Below are 20,534 nucleotides of genomic sequence, written 5' to 3' on the forward strand. Positions count from 1 at the left end.
TGATTAATTGTCCCACTCCAAAGTATACGGGACCTTTTTTAAAGGCGCACAACCATAAGATATCTATTTAGGGGAAAAAAAGGTACTTGCACGCATGTGGGCGCTCAAAAATACTTCGATGTCAATTGTCAAATGCCTCAATCTCAACAAAATAAAGAACGCTTTGGAAGATATATTGCAATATGAAATTGAATGTCTCATTAGGTTAATACTAAGCCTTGTGAAAGACTGGAACCTTACATTAAACAACGCGTTCTTGCCTTTCAAAATACCAGTCACCGACAAGCCAAACATTCAGAATTTTTCTGATTTTTTTTTTTCAATTAAATTTGCCTCCTGAACAAGGACCATGTTACAAAATGGACAGACTCTAAACTCTCGCACACGATTTTCTTCAACTAGAATAATATACTTGGTTTATTAACGAAGACAAATAAGAAAATATTCTTTGATTTTCTTTGTAGTCCTACTCCTTGGAAAGCCTCCAGTTTTACTTTATACACATGAATTATTTTTTTATATCGACATCGGCATGACCCCTAGCTTCGCAACCATTATCGACTTTAGTATTTACAACGGCAAGTTAAGTTTATAAGCGCCCTCTGTTGATGACGACACTTAATGACGAAAGCATTTGAAACGGTTTTATTCGAATAGTAAAACACGTCCGAGGTAATTTTTTAAAGTTGAGGATTATAAACTTCGAAAACGAAGAGATGTTTTCATTTGATGGGCTGCTCCAAAATGATCTCATAAAGGTAATATCTCAGTTATAATGTAATTTGTGGTATGGAAAAAAATCATGCACAAAAATACACCTGTTTATGAAATTCTTTGGTGAATGTGAAATCACTTTATTAATTATAAATCTAGAGTGAGTAATTATACAAAGGATGCACTACTCCACATTCTGGACGGAAAACTAGTATTACTTTTTAACTATTTACAAATTTAACAACCTATTTAGGAATCTGCTCACAGATTCGGACTTACGTTCCATGTTTTACTTCCATAGACAACACATTGCTTACAACTTTGGATGCGGTCAGCCTATGCACCCCTGAAACGACCTACAGATCCGTCTTGACTTCCGGCATACCTTGGCAGGAGGTTCCATTGTCGATCTCGTAATTCTTAGACTTACTTCCAGTCGTCGCCGCCTTGTTTTCCGCGTTGTCCTTTGCCCAGGCCGATTTGGAAGTGATGGACACTGCTGTGGGAAAGCAATTGCCGAAAAATGAATGGCAGTTAGTGCGGAGATTTGGTACAAATTTGATTGTACGAAATTGGAACAGAATAGATTCTACACTGCAAAAAGTGTTAATTTAGCACCATTTGGTATCATAGGACAACACGAGTAAAATTTAGCACCAGATGGTCCTATATAGATACCAATGGTGTAAATTTATCACTGCAGTTTTTGCAGTGTAAGTTCGCTTTAAAGTTTGACTGGATGAGTAGATTGGTCTTGAATCGACGAAAAACGAATGAAATCCAAAAAGGAACTGAATATCGAATTTCCTTCTATTAACTGTTCCATCCCTTACAAACAAGTTTATTTGTATTGAACGAGTGCTAGATTTTTACTTACTGCTGGGTTCTCTTCTTTTCAGCCGTATATTGTTCAAATCCTGTAAAACACAAATCTCTCTTCGTTCAGATCAGTCTATGTTTATAAACGATTCAATTGGATCCAACAATGATGTTTGCTCTAACAGTAATGTTTAAGTAGAGATTCAGACATCTATATTAATTGGGGCAAGTGGTATCAAAATGCACTCCCCAAAAAAAAAGAGAAAGGGCAAGTTCCTTTACGGCCTAAATTGATAATTCGGGCGATTCACAATGCAGTGCGCCACCAAGAGTTTGCCACGGAGAGTTCGTTTTTCAAAGTCACGGTCGACAAAACATGGCCCATTTGAACGAGTGTCAGTAGAAAACTTGAGCTAATTTGTTATAGATTGGTGCAAAGCGTTCTGCCGCCTTACAAAAAACTCCATATCGATAAAACGAAAAGAAAAGGGCAAACAGATACTCGAATCATACGCTTACGAACTTTCTGGCCGGAAAAACTAACAATTTCAAATGTCCCGCGCTGCGAATTTGTCGACCATCTCCCACAATGCACTGGGGAAAAAATGAACTCTCCTTGGCAAACTCTTGGTGGCGCACTGCATTGTGAATCACCCGAATCGAAATGAGTAACTGTCGAATGTCAAGGGAAAGTCTTGCAAATTTGAAAAGTGACGGTGAGTCAATATTTGGGACTTTGACATTAACCTTCTCAATGCTTACAACCCGCCTTGACGGGTTTCGAAAACGAATTCCATTTCGTTTGGGCTTTACCTGGCTCGTCAAATGGCGCTCCTTTCTTTCCGTCGACAGCGCATGCGCCTCCTTGCCGGACCCCGGCGTTGAGGGCGCTCGCTTATTCCCTGACCCTGGCGTTGAGGGCGCCCGTGCGGTCATGCTCTGTTCCGTTTGCTTCCGGGTCAGTCTGGAGTGGTTGACCGCCGAGCAGTCGGTAGAAGGCGAGGGGGCAGGGCGGCGACCACGGTACCTCTTGAAGGCTTTACGAACCTACGTCCGGGGAAATAATAAAAACCAAAGGGTTCTTCTATTTTAGCTGAACTGGTTCAGTTTCCTTGCATTGCCTCTATTTGTATCAGTTTTTAACAGAGATGTCTTTCCCTGAAGTATTCATTTAGATATGGACGTTTAACTATCTGTAACTGTTACCGCAAACAGATTACACCATGGGGTCTGAAATTGCATGATTTCGAAGAAAAAGTTTTCTTTCAGTTTTTTTTCTGGCATGAGGATCTGACCTCTTCCGAAGTACTTTTGTCGTGGAAATACATCGTAAAGACTTTTTAAAAACCCACTGATTTGAAGGGTTGAATGGCTGTTCGGAGATGCGCCGCGCTGACAAACTGTAAGGACTGAAACCTGTGCAAATTTTCCCCCATTATCAGGAAATTCGCTGTCGATATGCGATGCGCACCGAGGGCGGAAATAAACAGGAAAAGTGCAGCTCCCTGATGCGTACGGGATGCAGGCCAACGTACTATGGAGCATCCACGAGACACGAGCCCCCTGATGATGTGCTCCAAAGAACAATGCCCCGGCGGCGTGGCACAGGCGCCCACCCCCCTCGCTGACTCGTCTGGAGATCATCAGCTTGTAGTTGCACTTTTACGATCCGCCATTTCGCATGACCACCACCGCACATGTTGAGCATAAAACCCCGCATTTTGAGCATTAATGATATTAACTAATGCGGCTCACACATCGTTTGAATCAATGTTGCTAAATTGAAAGGGATGGCGATGATGCGCAAGTGAGTGTTCCCGGCAGGCCGAAGCTTATCATCATTATGTGGAAAAATTGATACAACTTGGGCCAAGTTCACGGAGGGGCTAAGCACAGAGGAGTTGAAAGCACATGGAGCCAACTTTCTAGAGCTGATAGACAAACGGGCAATTAATTATTTGCTTTTGTAGCCAAAAAAAGGCTACCTGCAGTAATATTATTGGATATAATATCCCTTGTGACTGGATCTCACTCTCAGCTGAGTTGTCTTGCTTAGCACCTCAATCAAATTGGTTTCCTGTCTTTGCGCATTATTTCCCCTCCTTAAAAGTTAAAAGGACCTTGAAGTGCAAGACTAATGACACGGGGAGTATAGCGATCCGGTAAGCCCCGCCCACTGCATGTTAAACGCCATCAGGTGCGTGTGCGCGCACTGTGCCAAATGTTCTTAACACGCGCGCAAGTTGCTGGAAATTTATTCCAAATGGAGTACAGAAGTGAATACGTCACGATTCAGCCCGTGAACCAACACGCGCGCATACTCCATTCGTTTGGTTCTAAATGACGTCACATTTCATCCGGTACTTCATCCGGTTCGTTAGTGAAAACGTCATACACACGTACACGCGCGCAGCACTGATTACTGGCCTCCATTTGGCTACAAACGCTCAAGCTGCGTTAACTTCCGGTTCCAATCATGCAGAAAGTGCTGGAGGTGACGTCACACTAACAAACTGGATACCTGGCAGCCAATGCGCCCTATAAATGCCGATGCACTTGGCAATCTTTAACCATAGACACGTGTTCCTCTCCAATGCCACACTGCATGTTCAAGCTGCGTGCGTCCTACGCGCGTGCACGCATGTCGGACTTTTGTGCACGCATGTCGGACATCTACGCTGTGATTGGTCAAATAATAATGGGGCGGAGCTTAGTGGCTCGGTCTGTCACACATAATGACATAATAATTATGCAAAATCGATAGTATTTATATTTGATTTAAAACAAAAAATTGAGAGTTTACCTCATAATCGCCGACACAGTGCAGAAGGAAAATGAAGACACCCTGATACAGGGGGAAAAAAAGAGGAAATCAACGATTTAACGATTAGATCCGTACGGTGGCCGCTCTCGGTCATCGGTCAAACGCTCCCCACGCGCTCGATGAAGACTAGCGTCAAAACAATGTTGCAGAATAATGGTTATATTGGTTGAATAATAATGTACACAACGTATAATTGTGTCAGTTGCGAAAACTGGGGGGGGGGTGGGCATTGGGCTCGTCCCACAAGCAAAAACGGTTTAAGGTTTCTTGTTAAATCCATTATTTTCCCTCAAGAACATGAGGCCCTGTGGTTGCCCCCCCCCCCCAGTACATAAATAGATAAATAGACCCCATAGTACACCACTGGATACAATAAGGCATAAAACTTTGACGCCTCGACCGTTAGTTTGAGACAAGACTTTACCTGGGATGAGTTAAAGATGACGAAGAGGTAAGTGAAGAAGAGCGTGTCGTCGAAGGCTGAGAACAGACCGAAGACCCAGGTGAATCCCAGGAGGGGTTGAAGCAGAAGAACAGCCCTGATGCCGGCCCTGGGGACGGTGGGATATCAATGTTCCATCATTATTAGCTGTTTGAGTTTCAAAGTGGAAACTCTTTGGATTTCAAAATATTGCAGATTTTCTTTCCAGGAAAGATTAACAAAGAAGATTGTGTTTAAAAAAAGGTACATGAGTGCTTCGAATCCTTGATTTAAAGCGTTTTCCGAGAAATCTTCATGAAAAAAATTTCGTGTAAATATCTCACGGCATAATTTTCTTTTCTTCGTCAAGATTGTCAAATATTACAGAAACTCATTGAAGTTCAACTAGAAATACACGGTGACCTCTTAGGTTTTCTAGAATGTGATTTTTTAAGAACAAGTGTAATGTAACACATTAACATTAAATTCATTCTTAATTCGTTGAACTTTTTTTAAATACCTGATTTTTTCCTTTTCCGTCTTGTCGACATTCGCCTTCAACCCCATGAAGACACGAATCACCATCACCAATATAAGCGTGTTCAGCTGCTCAAGACAAACCGTACAATTTCTTATAAAGGTTACCCAATTTTGTTTAATAAGTTTCACCTAAATTGATCTCCTCTTTTATCTTGCGGCGAAAGCTGTGTGAAAGAAATCATCGGAAGTCCCTAGAGTTTGCTGGATTGCATTTGAATGGCGCAGAGATGTGGTCATTTTCATCACGTAATTCTCGCTTTGCAAGATGCTGCAAGCCGCCCGGAGATATTTTGCACTGCCGCTTTTAAAGTGACCGTGAAAGTGTCACAAATCTGCCGAACTCCGAAGAATCGGTATCGCATTTCAGGAATTAAAGCGACATTTGATCACATCGACTGTAAGTGCCATGTCGTCCGGCCTTTTCAAAGCAGTGTTCGATTCACTTCGACATAATATCGCCATGGAAGCCCGTATCATGTGCTCTTAGATTCCCTTCCGCGTATAAAGCCAATAAGTAAATTGAGCATTATACGATCGATGAAACATGGCCTTTTGGCACCGACTTTTCACCATCTTTGTTTTCTTCTCCTTTGCAAGTTTTTGAATTCCTTGAAAAAAAAACGACACAAGACGATCTCTATGCCTGCAGCTGAGCGCGGGATATCAATCAGTCAATCCCGTACAGAGCGGGGCGCCCCAAGCTATGCTGGAGGCGCTAGGCGGAGACTGTAGAGTCAAACCAAAGGGGCCCAATGTCCGTGAGTGAACCCGATTTTGATTCGGTTGGTCTTTGAACGCTTCATTGCACAAAACAGGGGTTTTCCATGCAAAACGAGTATAACGGCAAACGCTCGCATCCACCAAGTTCTAGTTCTACTTCTCCGATCACAGAGTTGGATAACCGTGAGTCGAGGTGCTTTCGACAAGCTAAGGACAACATTCACCCCATAAATAATTCTCGAGAAGGGGCACGGGATTCATGAAAATCAACAGAAATTCACCCAGTTGATCTTTGGGCCGTGTAGTGAGAGTCCTCTCATGGGGACCTGGGGCACTTTATAAGTTAACGATGTTGATACAGGTGTGCAGGAAAGAGGAAAAAAGTGTGATTCGTATGGATTTTGCCTCCAGCATGAATACTGTTCGTTATCAAAAGTGGCATAATAAGCCATTTGTTATGGGGCATTTGAATAACGTCTGGCTCCCTGAAGATTGTATACACTTGCACACGGAAACTTGAATTTTCAGAAATCAGACAAACAGGCAAGCTTGCAAAGGCAAGCATTCCCTAGGTCTGGAATGACCTTTAATTCGCATTCGGCTTAAGGTTTGATAAGGCAGAAGGCGAATCTTGAATAAGTGTGAATCATAAAACAGTCGTCGCCACACCAGGATAAACATGTACATGCAATGGCCGTTGAGCACTTACCACCACGACAACCACCACTGGAGTTACGAACGCGTAGATGAGGCCACTGTCGAGGGACAGCCAGCAGCTGTGTGTAACACAACGCCAAAATAATTTGACAAAATCGCGGCAAACAAGATATACCGCGCACGGTGTCAGGTGATGCGCCCCCCATGCCCAAGGTTAAAATTACCAAGCTGGCCAAAACAGGATATGTTTTTCACGGCTTACTGTCGTAAAAAACTGTGTTAGTAATTGACCATGTTCTCCGTGACCCATTTTCGGAAGTGTTTGACACATTTTCTCAGTATAGATTGCCTGATAAAATTCGATCTAGCATCTTCTGTCTTACTTTGTCACCAATTTCGAGGCATCCAGGTATAGGTGTGATGGCTTTCAGCGTCTGATTACCAACATAGTGTGTGTTAACGCTGATGTAGAGGATTTGTAGAGGCTTTGTCACATTATATCGCTCTAGATAATGAACTGGCTTATAATCTCGTCATATAAGGTTTCTGTCAAAAACGTCTGTCTGTATCAAATTAAAACACGAAATACAGTTATATTCAAGACAAGAAATTAAATGAGCCATTTGTTCTGAAATATTTGATCCAGACTAAAACGCCTTTGCAAATAAAATTATGCATAATTTTCATGACGAAATTTATTTTATTTTCCCATTTTGCAGTAAATGTTTCGAAAATGCGTCATTAATGAATATTATTATCATTACGATTATTATAATTATTCAAGTTGGGGTTCTTTGGGGGGGATTGTGGTTACGTCATGTTTCATTTCCTTACCGGGTCTCAGTGCCATAGCCATCAAACCTTGCAGCCAGGGCAACGCCGACTATCAACAGGGGAGACCCTGCACACAAGAACAAAAATGACGATTCTGAGATGGTCATTCAAAGTAATACGCAGCGTTTATGTCCCTAGAATAAGTATTGGCTTGAAAGTCCAGCTTGATGTATTTTACATTTTCGACAAATGCAATTGTGAAAGCAGTAGCCAGAATGCAGCTCTGGTGAAGTTCCTATGACTTGTTACAGGCTGGTCACCATAACTTTGCTATAGTGCCAAACTTGTTTCAGAAATCAATATAGTAGGATTTTTCAAATGGAGTTTGGTGAGGTGTTGAGGTCCTGTGTATTTAAGGGAATGGCTGAGATGCTGCAGTCAATACGATATGCAATAATACGTTATTCAGGGAAAGGAAATTACTGGATAAATAACCACTAACTCCTCCGTAGCGGTCAGACTGTCCCCTTATTCACAGCCGCTCGTGATATCAACACTATACACCGAGAAAGTCGATGACACGAGAATGACCGATGATATTCGGCATCCTCTTTCATCTACTTAGGCAACCCTTCTGTATTATTGCCTCTCCGATCCTATCAGAGTAGACAACATCCGCGGTTTTCGAGGATCCGACATCCGTTCTAAGGGATTCCTTACAGATCTCGCCCTCGACTGAACCCCTGCAATGGTATCCGAACAAATCAACAACTTAAAAGCCGCCAGCCGGCCTGTTGTTATCGCTTTACGGTCGATGGGCCGGGAACCGACAGAGCGTAGGCCTATAATGCGCCGACCACGGTAGGTGACCCAACAACCACACGGGAAAGGTTTTTCACCCGCGAAGAGATGCAAGCTCTTCGTCCCATAGCAGACACTGTTAATAATGCTTTGATTAGCTGGCGATAGGTTTTCCTTTCGCTCCTGCTGCGCATGCTCAGTATGACGCAAGGAGCTGACGCAAAATTTTAATGGACTAAGCGGATGTACGAAACGACGTCTGGATACCATACACAATAATATGCCGTGAGTGGCGCATCGGGGGGGGGGGGGCAAAATTACATGTACACCAATGTTGCTGTTACACTTAACCCTAGGCAATGTTTAGATACCATAGTAAACAATAGTTTTCCATAAACATCTAACCCATCTAACCGGAAACGAAAATTATGTCTGCTGCCACCAAGTGTCCAAGATGTATCTAGGCTTTTTCAGTTCCGGACTGGTGCCAATTTTGCCAAATGTAATTTTCTGTTTGAGCGCCCTTTATTGGGATCGCAAAATTGACCTTGGTGCAGGAAACTTGACCGATACAAGAGCGCCCCTTAAATATTAATTTAGTAATCTAAATATTACGGCCTGTGACAGCTGGTAATTGCGTGCTGTGTTTGTTCACTGTCAAAAAGCAATTGCTGTGACTAACGAACCATGTAAACCAATGTTAAGTGGAAAGGCTTTTTAGATCACAAGTATTTCGTCACTCAGAATGGTGATGACATTAATCATTGCTTCTTTCTTCAGCCGTGCATCATCCGACAAGGGTACCAAGCTATTCTGATTCTCGACAATGTGACTTACCCCATCCTATGGCCATGTGCATCCACGTCTTCAGGCCCTTACCGAAGACCGCCACAGACTTCATGTAGAGGTGAACGCCCTCCATGAACATCCACGCGAAGGAGGTTGTGAAGAGGTAGTGTAGCAGGACTGCAATAGCCTTACACCATCCCTATAAACAAAGTGTGTAGTGTTGCAGATAATTATGGTACATGGCTATACCAACGCCAGCCCACTTTTCAGTTAAAATCATGTAAGAGGACATTCCCCCCTCTTTTTTCTAAGGGAAATGCTCACATAGTATTATGCTTTCCTCCGCCTTTGCCCAAGTTAAGCTATATTTTTTAACCACACGCTGATTCCGTGTGATTTCTAGGACTATTATTCCGGCTTTCCCCATAATACTGAATATGAATTCATCATTTGTGATGTGATCAAGCTATTAAAATGAGTCGTTTGTTGGGAATTTTTATTTGGAGATACAGGCCAAAATAGGGCCACTTCATCACATCACTTCATCACATCTCTTGGTGTTCCGACTTCCATAATTTTTGAACTAAAGATGGTACCAGCATGCAGTTTTCACAGCAGTAATGCTGAGATTGTGCTCGTTTCAAATCTGTAATAAAAAAAAAATGAATAGGGTCGACAAATGACTCATGTAGCTTGATCGCATCACATTTTCTCTTCCTCTCTAAAGGTTTCTTCAGCTTTCCGTGCTATCACTTTTACTGCGTCTGTCTTGTTCAAAATGTCATAGAGAGACGACGACTGACCTGATTAGACGTGGCATCTATCCCTGTCAGGTACAGCAGCTGAGCAGCGGCTAGCGAGACCGCCAGGTTCACGTGGATGATGACACGCTGGGACTTCAACAACCTGAAATCAAATTCGAAACCGTCCGTCTTGAAGCTTTCAAAATACGTTCTTGGTGAAAACATAGCCTCTAGACACTTGGAAAATATAAGCCAAGAAGATTCGTATAAAGCTGTAGTGTTGTGCTAGACATTTATTTCCGGAGTTTTAACACTGTTTTTAATACTGGGTGTTTCATTCAATCGTTTATCGGCTGTCAAGTGATGTATTTTATTTCAATACATGAACAAAGTGTGGCTGTTGTACACTGGATAGGAAACAATAGAAATCGGGTAGTTTGGTCTGACACTTTATACAGACTAAAGACATTTGAAATACAGCCGTATTCGGTGCTGTATACAGCTCTGAACGCGAGTTTTCAGGGGTATCAATAATATTACACGACGTCAAGAACCATGAATGCGTTCGTATTGGTGATTCTTAAATTTAACACAGGGGCGGCGGAACATGGGGGCTTGGCTGGCTCTTGCCCCCCCCCCCAGATTTACCCAAGAGCCCCTTTTGCGGGCATAAAAGTGCCCCCTCGAGCATAAATGTGCCCCCTCGAGATGAAAACAAAACTGACCCTAAAATTTTGGATAATTTGTTTTTAGTTAACCATTTCTCAAAATGGCATAGAGAGTTCTGATATGAACGATGAATATGAAAACCAAGCCCCAAAACCCTTACAATGCGCCCTCAAATGGGCACATAATGCGTAGTTTGCACAATGGCCGGGTTTGAAGAGCGCCCCCTCTATTTTTGAAGATGTTACACCCCCCCCCCCCCCCCCCCCCCCCCCCCCCACCCCACCCCACCCCACCCCACCCCACCCCCACTATTTGATTTTACGGAGGCAAAGTGTCCGGTGAAAAAAAGTGTCGACATTTCAGCACGGATGTGCAAGTGCCACTTTTTGGTGATGCCCCCCCCCCCCAGTTTGAAAGCCGTTCATTCCGCCGAGGCTGATTTAACATGTTGGAAGGACATTGAAGCCAACGTGCAAGTGAAATTCTTTGTTATCGAACAAATTGCTATCACACATGGAATGACGAATTAATCACTGCAAATCACATCCGACTGTCAGTTCTGATCATGTAAGCAGTGACTGGGGAAGTCAGATCGTGTTTAATTAAGGAAAAAGGATAAATAATGACTCAGGATCGTGACTAGGCTGAAAGCAATTAAACCCATTATGTGTGAGCCTCTCAGGCGCCCACCTCGTTACGTGCGCTTTCAGATGTAACGAAGTCGTAATCACGGGTGATGTCTTTTCAATTTCGTTATATGAAATTCGACACACAGTGTTTGCACAGTTGAAGGATTATTTTAAGAACAAACTTGTAAGACGAGCAATATCAAGGAAGTCGACAGGTTTATTATTAACACGAAGAGTTGACCGATAAGGCTAACCTCAGAAAGCAGAACAGTCCGATGGAGAGCAGCAATGAAGTTATGGACAAGATGGTTCCAATGTACGTCAAGACTTCAAGCGCTGTCGAGTGCGCCGCTGGTATTACCTACACAAAATAAAAAAGGAGCCTACAATCCTGGCCAAATCTCGCTGGGCCCCCAACCCCCCGGCCCCCGTTCAATGTTGTCTCTCATTGCGCGGTGTGTGCTCCATCAGCTGGAGAGAACAACATTGACCGGGGGAGCGGGGGAGTGGGTGACAGTGGCAGGTTCAGGGTTCCAACCATTTTGGCCGGGATTGTGGTATTGATTGAACTCGGCGTACCTTTAAAGTATACATGGCTGAATACAGTTTCAAGGTTGGAGGAATGGAAGTTTGTCGTTGAAATTCGTTGAATTTCCTAAATACCTCTGCCAAGGAAGTTATATTTTCTTCGGCGTTGGTTAGTTTGTTAGTTGGTTGGTTGGTTTGTCTGTTTTTATAACAAGATAACTCAAAAAGTTGTGGACGGATGTGCATGGAAAAAAAAGGGGTGTTCCTTGGTACAAGTGCAATTCGATTACATTTTCGAAGTGATCCGGATGTGGGTCAGGATCCAATCATTTTTTTAAAGGATTCTTCACCATTTATGCGAGCATTTCTTTTGGGTGTACTGCCAATATAGCGGGGAATTGTTAAGCCTTGGCGGAGGTTACGCTCTCTGAGTGCTTACTAGTTAAAAACCTGTTTTACCCCAAGCAAGCCGTATACTCGTTAACTTCTTTTTTAGCTGGGTGAATGTCATTATTTAGCAAAAAAAAATGTATGCTTGAAAATTTTAACTTGAACTTATTTTGTACAAACAAGTAGATAATGTGCCGCTGTGAAATGTTGTTTGCATGTGGTTCCTACCGTTTCCTTAAGCTGAAGCAGGACGGCGAAGTTAGTCAGATGACTGCAGTGACACGTGGTGGCGTTGGATGAAGATTCGTTGACAACGCAGCCATCCGTCGACCACAAACCGCCCTCGGAACTTTTGTAGAAAAAAAATGGAAAATTGAAGGTCGTTAATATTTGAGCCATTGTACTTCTTTTTGTTAAACACATCTGTCCCACTTTTTTTTTCCAAAACATACTTTCCATCCAAGTAATACACCTACTTTTTAAAAATTAATTTACCTGTTTTGGAACTTCCAAAAGCAGCATTTTGCCTCCTGGTCCGATGTTTTGCTCTGTAAGACAACAAGGATTTCGATGTCATAATTTTCGAGCCAATTAAATTCTAGCTATTACTTGATTCATATTTAATGAACGGTGCCACTCGGTATAGGTGTAATATATATTTTTTCATTGCTAATTGTAAACAAACAAAATAAACAGCAACATTTTCTGCATACCTGTTCAAGCTGGAAGGACAAAACCACGGGATTGTCCTCGCTAAATGGAAGTGGCGAACCATCCTCTTGGGTCACGGTAAGTGATACGACCTCTGACCCCAAGGTCGCATTTCCGGATGAACTCTGACCTTCGACCTCGGTCGTGATCGCGTTGTGAAGGGTTTTGAAGACGACTGCTGTAGCTTTGACTAAATAACGTGATAGCAATTGGTTTGACGTCAGAAGACTATTGGCAATTAAATATTAACCGAACACTTATTTGTGTTTTTTTCCCAGTTTTGAAACCTAAAATAAGACGTCCTTGTAAAATGTTGAATCAACTGGTAGGGCGTGTGATTTACAAAATTAAAACCAGGTCTCTAGGCAGCATTAGACCATTTGTGGTTTGTTTTTCGATCGCCTAAAAAATATGCATCACCAGTCATTCCTCAGGCTTCTGTTATGTTAAGTATAAGCATATTAATCCACCATGACAAAAGACTGGTCATTTAAGTACTTTCTTTTCCCTGGAAAGAAGACGCAGGTAGGGAGAAGACGTTCTTGCTAGATTCAGGGGTAAGCTCCACCTTGTTCCCTTTGATTTTTCCGCTAAAGTCTGACCAGCACTGTAGAACTGAGGATCAAATCAAAAAGAATTACTCGAAATAAAAACAAACCACTGTCTCCATGGAGAGTTTCCGATGTCGAAACGTTATCAAAGTTAGCATATTTGTAATACATGTACAGCGTATTGTGTTTTATTCAATTTACTTTATTCACACGACGACCATTTTAAATTGAAAGCGAGGTAAAGTCTTCATTATTGGAATTTAGGAGTAAAAACGAAAGCAATGTAATAAAAGTTCATTAAAAATGTAATACCAGTCTGCTCTGATGAATCATTAAAAATGCCTGATTGATCATAGTACCCTAAAGTTTCAAGCCACATCAATTATTTTTACATGAAAGTGAGGCTTGGAACAAGTTTACAATTTATAAAATAGATTCAGGGAACACGATCGAAAATGGCTTCGTCGTGAATAAGGTCTGTTAGGTTAATTATTGCACAGTGTCATAATTATGCAAATCATTATGCATATTTACATTACTTTCAGGTTTTCCCTTACCTAGATTGTCGTTAGCAATGAGGACTTCCGTCGTATTCTCATCCAGTAGGTTTTCAGTGACGGAAGCCGCAAAGTTGTCGACCGCGCTAAGCAGGTTACTGATAACCGAGGTGGAGGCCGATGTGGAAGAATTGGTAGCCTGGAAAATAACAAAATGTAAGTTATTAATACATCGGCCACGCGTCTAATCACTGGCTTCAGAAGACCAAGAGGTAACCCGAAAGTCGGCCAACAAACCACCTCGGACAGTAACACACGGGGGCGCTCTTCAATGTAGACGGCCCGAGGCTGAATACCATTGACACTAGGTGGCAGTATTCACGGTTGACCTAGGCGACAGTGACATGTTTTGCCTCCCAAAACTAAACCAGTGTAGTCTGTGTATACCCAACCTCGTTCCCCATGGGTACGATCTTGCTTAGCTGTGTTGGTTCCCATAATGCCTTGCGCGTTAGTATGAAGGAACGCGCATGCGCCCACGGAGGCGAGGCTGGTACATACACTGCTTCTGATCAGTTGAGGGTCATAAAAAACTGAAGTACATTGGCGCATGGCGTAAAACAGTTCTACCTTCAGACATTTACAGACTGTGACGTCTGACTTACCGTGCCGGAAGATGAGAGTGCGTCTGTATAATTTGCACTGAGAAGATCTCCACACACATTGAGGAACTCCTATGATATCAAAATAAAGTAAGGTTTTAGAAATAAACAATGCAGTTGACTTTAACAAATTCGCATCGAGAAACTGCACATTGATATAATGTATAAAGTGATTCCTTCTTCTATATATTGCAACAACTCAACAACGTTTTAAGGTATGTTTGATAGACAAAGCTTCAGTGTGTGTGATGAATGAGTTACCAGTGAACATTGGGATGAGTTATTAGTTTTTACCTTGGCAGAGTCTTTGTCCTTCCCAGCTGCTTCGGAGACCGCGCCTAGTGTCTTGGTCACTACCGCAACCTCTCTGTCGGTTAGGTGGGTAGATTTGGCGGAGGATACGGCGTCTAGAGCCAGTTTGGCCGTCTGAGGTGTTAGAGCGCCTTCCAGCGATTCGATCGCGGTGTAAACATCTTCAACCTTGAAAGAAAGAAATCTGTGTAGTTAAATTGTAATCTCGTTTGACTCAGATTTGAGTTATGTCTGTTGCACAGTTTGGTGTACATATAACACTGTCACGTTGTATAGAAAGACATTTGCCCTTTGTAGTTTGTTATTTTAAAACCCTGGTGTACATTATCGTAAATTTGATAGGCATTCGGATATTCAGTACCTTAGTAGGTACGCTTTCACGCATTGGCATGTCACTTACACGTGTGGCCATTTGAATTCGTTCCTGGGCCTCTTTCTCTGAAACAGCGGTCCCATTGGTGGAGTGCGGATGCGACCCGGTTGACTTTTTACAGTGGTAGTATTCACATCACTTGTGGTGTAGGGTGACGGGAGGCCCACCTGGTGACTGTTTGCCATTAGAGGTCGTGGATTGTGATCAACAGGCGGAGTTGACGTTTCTAGACCCGGTGTCAGGGATGTCACTTCAGTTGAAACTGATGTTTGAGGGTCAAGAGTTGTGGTTTCCGTGCTCGGTGTCTCTGAGTTTGGTTCAGTGGGTATTGATGTCCAAGGTTTGAAGGCTGTTGTTTCTGGACTCATTGCCTCAGAGTTGGTTTCGGGAGGAGGCATCGATTTCTGAGCTTCCAATGTTGCAGAATCTGCTTTAGTTAGCTTTGGCGTTGCCTCCGTGGTCACTGATTGCTTAGGTTTGGAGGTTTGGGTCTTCGGATTTGTTGCCATTTCCACTGCATCATGAATCATCGGTGTTTGAGGTTCATAAGGTGTGGGGTCTAGACTCGTTGTTCCTAAGGTCACACTGAGGTTTCTTGATGTCTGAGGTTCGACGGTGGCGGTTTGCGTAGTTTGCACCTCAGGAGTTGTGCTTTTAAAAGTCTGAGCCTCTGAGGTTATGTCCGTTCCCTGGATCACAGTATCTGACGAGGTAGGTGGAAACGAGTAAGCAGCGTCAGTTACTGTACCAGGGTAGTCGTCTCCTGTTCCCGAACCTAACAATCCGGTGCCCGTTGTTGCTGGGATGGCCACGGTGCTTCTTTCATCCGTGCTAGATTCTTGTGGTGTAGACTCAGCATCAACGGTTGACGAGGGAGTATCGTCTGTTGTTCCGTATCCCGATGGCGTCATTGCTTCGCTGGTAAATTCACCCTCCGTGGCATTGTCTTCTACAGGATCGGTAGTCGGCAAGCCTTAATAATTGACAGGAAAATACATACTTCTTTTGTAGTTGAAGAAATATATCTAATCAGTTTTTATGACAAAATTGGAATCATGCAGTTTTAAGGGAAAACTCGGACAAGTGGCAATGTTTTTCACGGTTAACTTTTTCATTCATGCTTAAAACCAAAAAGGTGATCAGAAACAAAAGAACAGTATATTTTAGGTACGAATGGCGTAATGGACTAAAAAGAGTACAACATTCAACAAGAAAAAAAGTATTGCGTGAGGACACCGTGCTTTATAAAGTGAAGTACGAAAACTGTGCCAATCACAAAAAGAATTGTTCCACAACGGAACAACGACATCGACGGTTGAACATAAAATAGACGAATTAAACCATTTAATTGACCATGATTTACGGTACAGGTTATTTCAAATTACAGACAAAACATGTGATTAAACATTCTGGATTCGTGATGTTGTTCTCATGCAGTGCAGGACACAACTGATTGCACAGTAGTGCTTTTGAAAAATGACATGCAGGATGTTCCTTTACCAAGATGGCGGAATGAGTGGTCACACGAATGGTCAGATAGTCATGAGAAAAAAATGTAAAATGTGTTTTAACTTTGCTATGTTATTATGTAATGGCGGTAAAACAAGAGAATAATTGTTAGAGTTATCAACAGAAGCAATCCATGACATTTGATATATGATATGGTAAGAATACTAAACTACAAAATGGTTAAGTATCGCAAAGCTGATACAAGTTCAGTTATCGTTATCCTGTTAAGTGAAATCATAATCAGTTTAAACCTCGTGTAATGAATTTTCATCACAAGTTTAACTTATATATTCTATTAAATTGAAAAAAATTGCAAAAATACAGTCTTACGCTTGTAGCCTATCAACTCAATCCGTAAACAGGGCTCATTGTGCCACGTGACTGGGTAGATGCGCACAAGTTGTACGTTGATTGGCTCGTCGAATACAACGTGGATCGGTGTATCACTGTCGTATGATCCCACAAAAATCTAGAACACGAATATAGTTTTGGGACAATAATATTACTTTGGAATCAAAATGACACTGAAGATAGCTGCTATCAGTTGCCGACCGAATCAATACCCTTTTTTTGCACACTCGGTTGATACAATGTACTCTTAAATAGAATATTAACAAACGTGAAACAGTCGTCCCTTTTTTTTGCACCCAGCTGACCATAAGTGCTTCACGCAAATTTACAAGTTACATTCGATTGCTGTTTTGTGTATATGGGTCGAACATGTTATCAGTAAATTGTTTAGACGTTTTTAATAAAAAGTTGGAGGGGAAAGAGTACGTACTTTCTCATTGCCATCAGCATCGGTTATGTATTTCCATCCTTCCTCACTCGTCCAATACGACACCGAGAAAGTCTCAACCCATTCGTCAACGGATGCTCGTCCCTGTATGACTATCCCGTAAATATACGCGTCTGCCACGAAATCAACCTATAGGTGAGAGGAAAATGAAGAGCCAATTTTACCACGGTGGTTGTGTGACTGAAGACGCAAGTGGATTATTTCAACAGTCAAATTTCTTATTAAGAAAATGACCGAAGAATGTAAGGGTTTGAAACCTTGAAGAAAATTATAATAAGGAATGCCGTCCTCAAGTTTGATTTACAAGTACCTGAATCCAACTGTCTTGGTCGTTACTCATGGGGCACCATGCACCCGCCCCCTCCTCGGTGTTCAGCCGGGCGTTGTCCGCTTGAAAACTCCCGTTGGCAATCGGTGGCCTCTCGCTAGACACGTTTAGCTGCTCGCTTGATATGCGCCACCAGTGCTGCGTACTGCCCATACCCAATGCGAGATGTTCAGGCTCACTAGCTCCTGCGACATAAATGCATATTTAAAAAAAAATCCACGTCCGTCCTGTTTCGTGGATTTAGCGTATACTTTTGGCATTTAATCTCCAACTTACCTTTGAAAAGGTTCAAGTCATCAATGGCTATAATGGCCACGCTGTCGTCTTTGGCGATGGTGGCTTCGATAATAACCTATAGATAACAAAAAAACCTCATTAATGTTGAGGATTTGTTTCTTACCGATATGTTCAACTGTACTGTATTGATCATTAATTTTATGAAGATTGAACGCCAACCTTTACCTGGTCCCCTTCTCGAAGTTGAAACTCCGTGTATCCATCCTGAACTTCGCTGTTTGGGCCCTGGGCCGGTTGTTGCCAAATTTTCGTCTCCGAGGTAACCGCATATTCATCGGTTTTCGAGATGAAGACGGTGAGTTTGGTATCAGCTTTTGAACCCCGGACCAAAAATCGGAAGCGGGCTACATATGAAGCTGTTGGTCCGGTGCTTGCTGCAGCCAACAGACGAGAGACAAGGGCCCTTGGGAGCCTCCATAGGCACAGACTGTGTACAGTTCGGTGGTTGAGCTCGGTGACAGGGATGTTGTGGATCTAGGTGTTGTGGATGTCGGTGTTGTGGATGTCGGTGCTGTGGATGTGGGTGTTGTAGATGTCGATGTTGTGGATGTCATTGTTGTGGATATCGGTGTTGTGGATGTCGATGTTGCGGATGTCGGTGTTGTGGATGTCGGTGTTGTGGATTCGGTGTTGTGGATGTGGATGCGGCGTTGGGGATGTCATTATTGTGGATATCGGTGTTGTGGATGTCGATGTTGCGGATGTCGGTGTTGTGAATGCCGGTGTTGTGGATGTGGATATCGGCGTTGGGGATGTCATGTTGTGGATATCGGTGTTGTGGATGTCGGTGTTGTGGATGTTGATGTTGCGGATGTCTGTTTTGCTGTAGATGTTGCTGGCATTGTTACGTTCGATCCAGTATTTGGGAATGCTGTGGATGACAGAGGTTGTGTGGATTGTGACGTTGTGGACCGTGGTGTAGTAGACAGAAGCGTCGAGGAACGCAATGTTGTGGATTGGGTCGGCATCTGAGTCGTAATGCTGTTATTGGGCCCGTTTGATGTCGACAGGTGTCCGTCGATACAATCTGACGCTGCATTCATCCAATCGTAGAAGATAAAACTGCCTAGATATGCAAAATTATGTAAATCGTTATGCTCTGGGTAATACAATCGGTCACATAAAACATCCATCATCATAAGTCAAGGCAATCAAAATGATAATGTTTGCTTACTGTCGAAAGCGCGAGTGACATTGTCCTCGGCGAAGTCTCCGTATCTATGCCACGCCCATGTCCCGTTGCTTACCGAACGATCTTGCCAAAAGGGTACCGTGTCCTCAAAGTCGGCAGAGAAGGAATTGACTGGAAGTAAAGGAAAGTTTCAGCTGATAATAAGCTTTTAAAAAGTAGAATTGAATCAAAGAATGGCTCCATTTTGAGACGCACCTGTCATCCTTTGAACTCTTTTGTGTGTGGTTAAAGAGCTTTTACAGGGCCTCACTTAAAAAATGCAGTTTGGCTAACTCATGCAGGAAAGCCAACGATTATTAGGTTGAAAAAAATGCTGAACTTTTGGGCCTGGTAGGTATAGATTTTTCTCTCGATTATGCCGGAAAGTTTCAACACCAATCAAAGACTTTAGTCTTTTTAAAGTCGCCTGCGCATGCACAGCGGTCATTCTGATTTCACCAATTAAAATGGGTGTCCCTCGAACATCTCGAAATCCACTTACGAGTTTGCTGCCACCTAGAGGCGAGCTGAGTCCCATTGCAAACTTACCTATGTGCATCGTTCCCAGAATATCAACTCGCAGGCATAGGTCGTTGACCCACTGGAAGTTGTTCAACCGGACGAAACGGACGTATCTTGGTTTCTTCTCAAGTTAACTCTGGAAGTATTCCAGTCTTTGTGCACTGATTCCATAAGTCTGAAATGACATTTTACAAATCAAAGCACAAGTCGGAGCACCGGAAGTTTTTGTACACGTTGAATTTGTTCTAGATTTTAGGCTATTAGGCCAAAAAAAAAAGTCTCCGGTTTCTGGTATGCGCGCGCGTCGCCGTAGCCATGCGCGTCGGCAAAATAAAAAAGGTTTTTTTTCAATGAAAGATGATGTCTCAAACCGCCAAACTCACTGGTTTGACTGGAATCCTACTGCTGCACAATTTTAACGTGTTCTTAGATTGGGTTATGGTCGAGAATAAGCTTTATGTGGCCTCTCTGGACTCCCATATATTTGCACTAAGTTTAATCGAGCACCATTTGCAGACATCAGCCGACATTTGAAGCAAAAAAAAATCAGGTAAAAAAAAAAAAAAAAAGCCGCGTCGCCGCACCACTTTTTGGGCAAGCTCCATACCAGAAACCGGAGACTTTTTTGGCCTTATGTGTGAAATGTTGTGAAATGATGCTTTTAATTCTCCATTTGGCATTTTTCATAAAAAACTATCAAGCTGTACAGAACAAACATCAATGACAAAGTTGGAAAAGAAATCCAATCATTGGAGGGTTAATAGAGCGCAGGTATGGTCATCTG

General features: G+C 42.7%; 3 protein-coding genes across 4 annotated transcripts; all 3 read right to left on the minus strand.

The window, feature by feature from the left end:
- Positions 1–376: 376 nt before the first annotated feature.
- On the minus strand, positions 377–15,263 carry LOC119723716 (adhesion G-protein coupled receptor D1-like). Of its 2 annotated transcripts, none has more exons than XM_038194517.1 (19): positions 15,152–15,263; positions 14,734–14,919; positions 14,443–14,511; positions 13,838–13,976; positions 13,228–13,344; positions 12,732–12,919; positions 12,514–12,566; positions 12,247–12,367; positions 11,355–11,461; positions 9,863–9,965; positions 9,108–9,258; positions 7,530–7,596; positions 6,748–6,814; positions 5,299–5,384; positions 4,782–4,908; positions 4,337–4,378; positions 2,347–2,580; positions 1,592–1,631; positions 377–1,210 (listed from the first exon to the last, which is right to left on the minus strand). In XM_038194517.1, exons 1-19 carry the CDS (start codon positions 15,161–15,163, stop codon positions 1,071–1,073), a joined length of 2,049 nt encoding a protein of 682 aa, XP_038050445.1. In that variant the 5' UTR covers positions 15,164–15,263; the 3' UTR covers positions 377–1,070. The 2 variants fall into 2 exon arrangements, with proteins under 2 accessions (XP_038050445.1, XP_038050444.1); XM_038194516.1 differs by having other exon boundaries at positions 377–1,213.
- LOC119724007 lies at positions 15,256–18,720 on the minus strand (the record flags this gene model as incomplete). The annotated part of the gene is made up of 7 exons (XM_038194927.1): positions 18,570–18,720; positions 18,223–18,431; positions 18,037–18,112; positions 17,743–17,945; positions 17,415–17,561; positions 16,964–17,102; positions 15,256–16,097 (listed from the first exon to the last, which is right to left on the minus strand). Coding segments are annotated over exons 1-7 (1,767 nt in total), but the record flags the coding sequence as incomplete, so codon positions are not given.
- Positions 18,622–19,913, minus strand: LOC119723718 (mucin-5AC-like). The gene is made up of 3 exons (XM_038194518.1): positions 19,778–19,913; positions 19,232–19,360; positions 18,622–19,123 (listed from the first exon to the last, which is right to left on the minus strand). Exons 1-3 carry the CDS (start codon positions 19,785–19,787, stop codon positions 18,813–18,815), a joined length of 450 nt encoding a protein of 149 aa, XP_038050446.1. The 5' UTR covers positions 19,788–19,913; the 3' UTR covers positions 18,622–18,812.
- Between the last annotated feature and the right edge of the window lie 621 nt (positions 19,914–20,534).

The sequence above is a fragment of the Patiria miniata genome, unplaced genomic scaffold (genome assembly GCF_015706575.1).
Source record: "Patiria miniata isolate m_02_andy unplaced genomic scaffold, ASM1570657v1 HiC_scaffold_17, whole genome shotgun sequence".
Lineage (NCBI taxonomy): Eukaryota > Metazoa > Echinodermata > Asteroidea > Valvatida > Asterinidae > Patiria > Patiria miniata.

Excerpts from the sequence above, each read along its gene's own strand:
- LOC119723716 (XM_038194516.1), bottom strand. Across the intron at positions 11,462-12,246 it reads TGCTTCAGCTTAAGGAAACG|GTAATACCAGCGGCGCACTC; the intron begins GTAGGAACCACA and ends TATTTTGTGTAG. Across the intron at positions 4,379-4,781 it reads TCATCTTTAACTCATCCCAG|GGTGTCTTCATTTTCCTTCT; the intron begins GTAAAGTCTTGT and ends CCCCTGTATCAG.
- LOC119723718 (XM_038194518.1), bottom strand. Across the intron at positions 19,124-19,231 it reads TGTCACTCGCGCTTTCGACA|GCAGTTTTATCTTCTACGAT; the intron begins GTAAGCAAACAT and ends TTGCATATCTAG.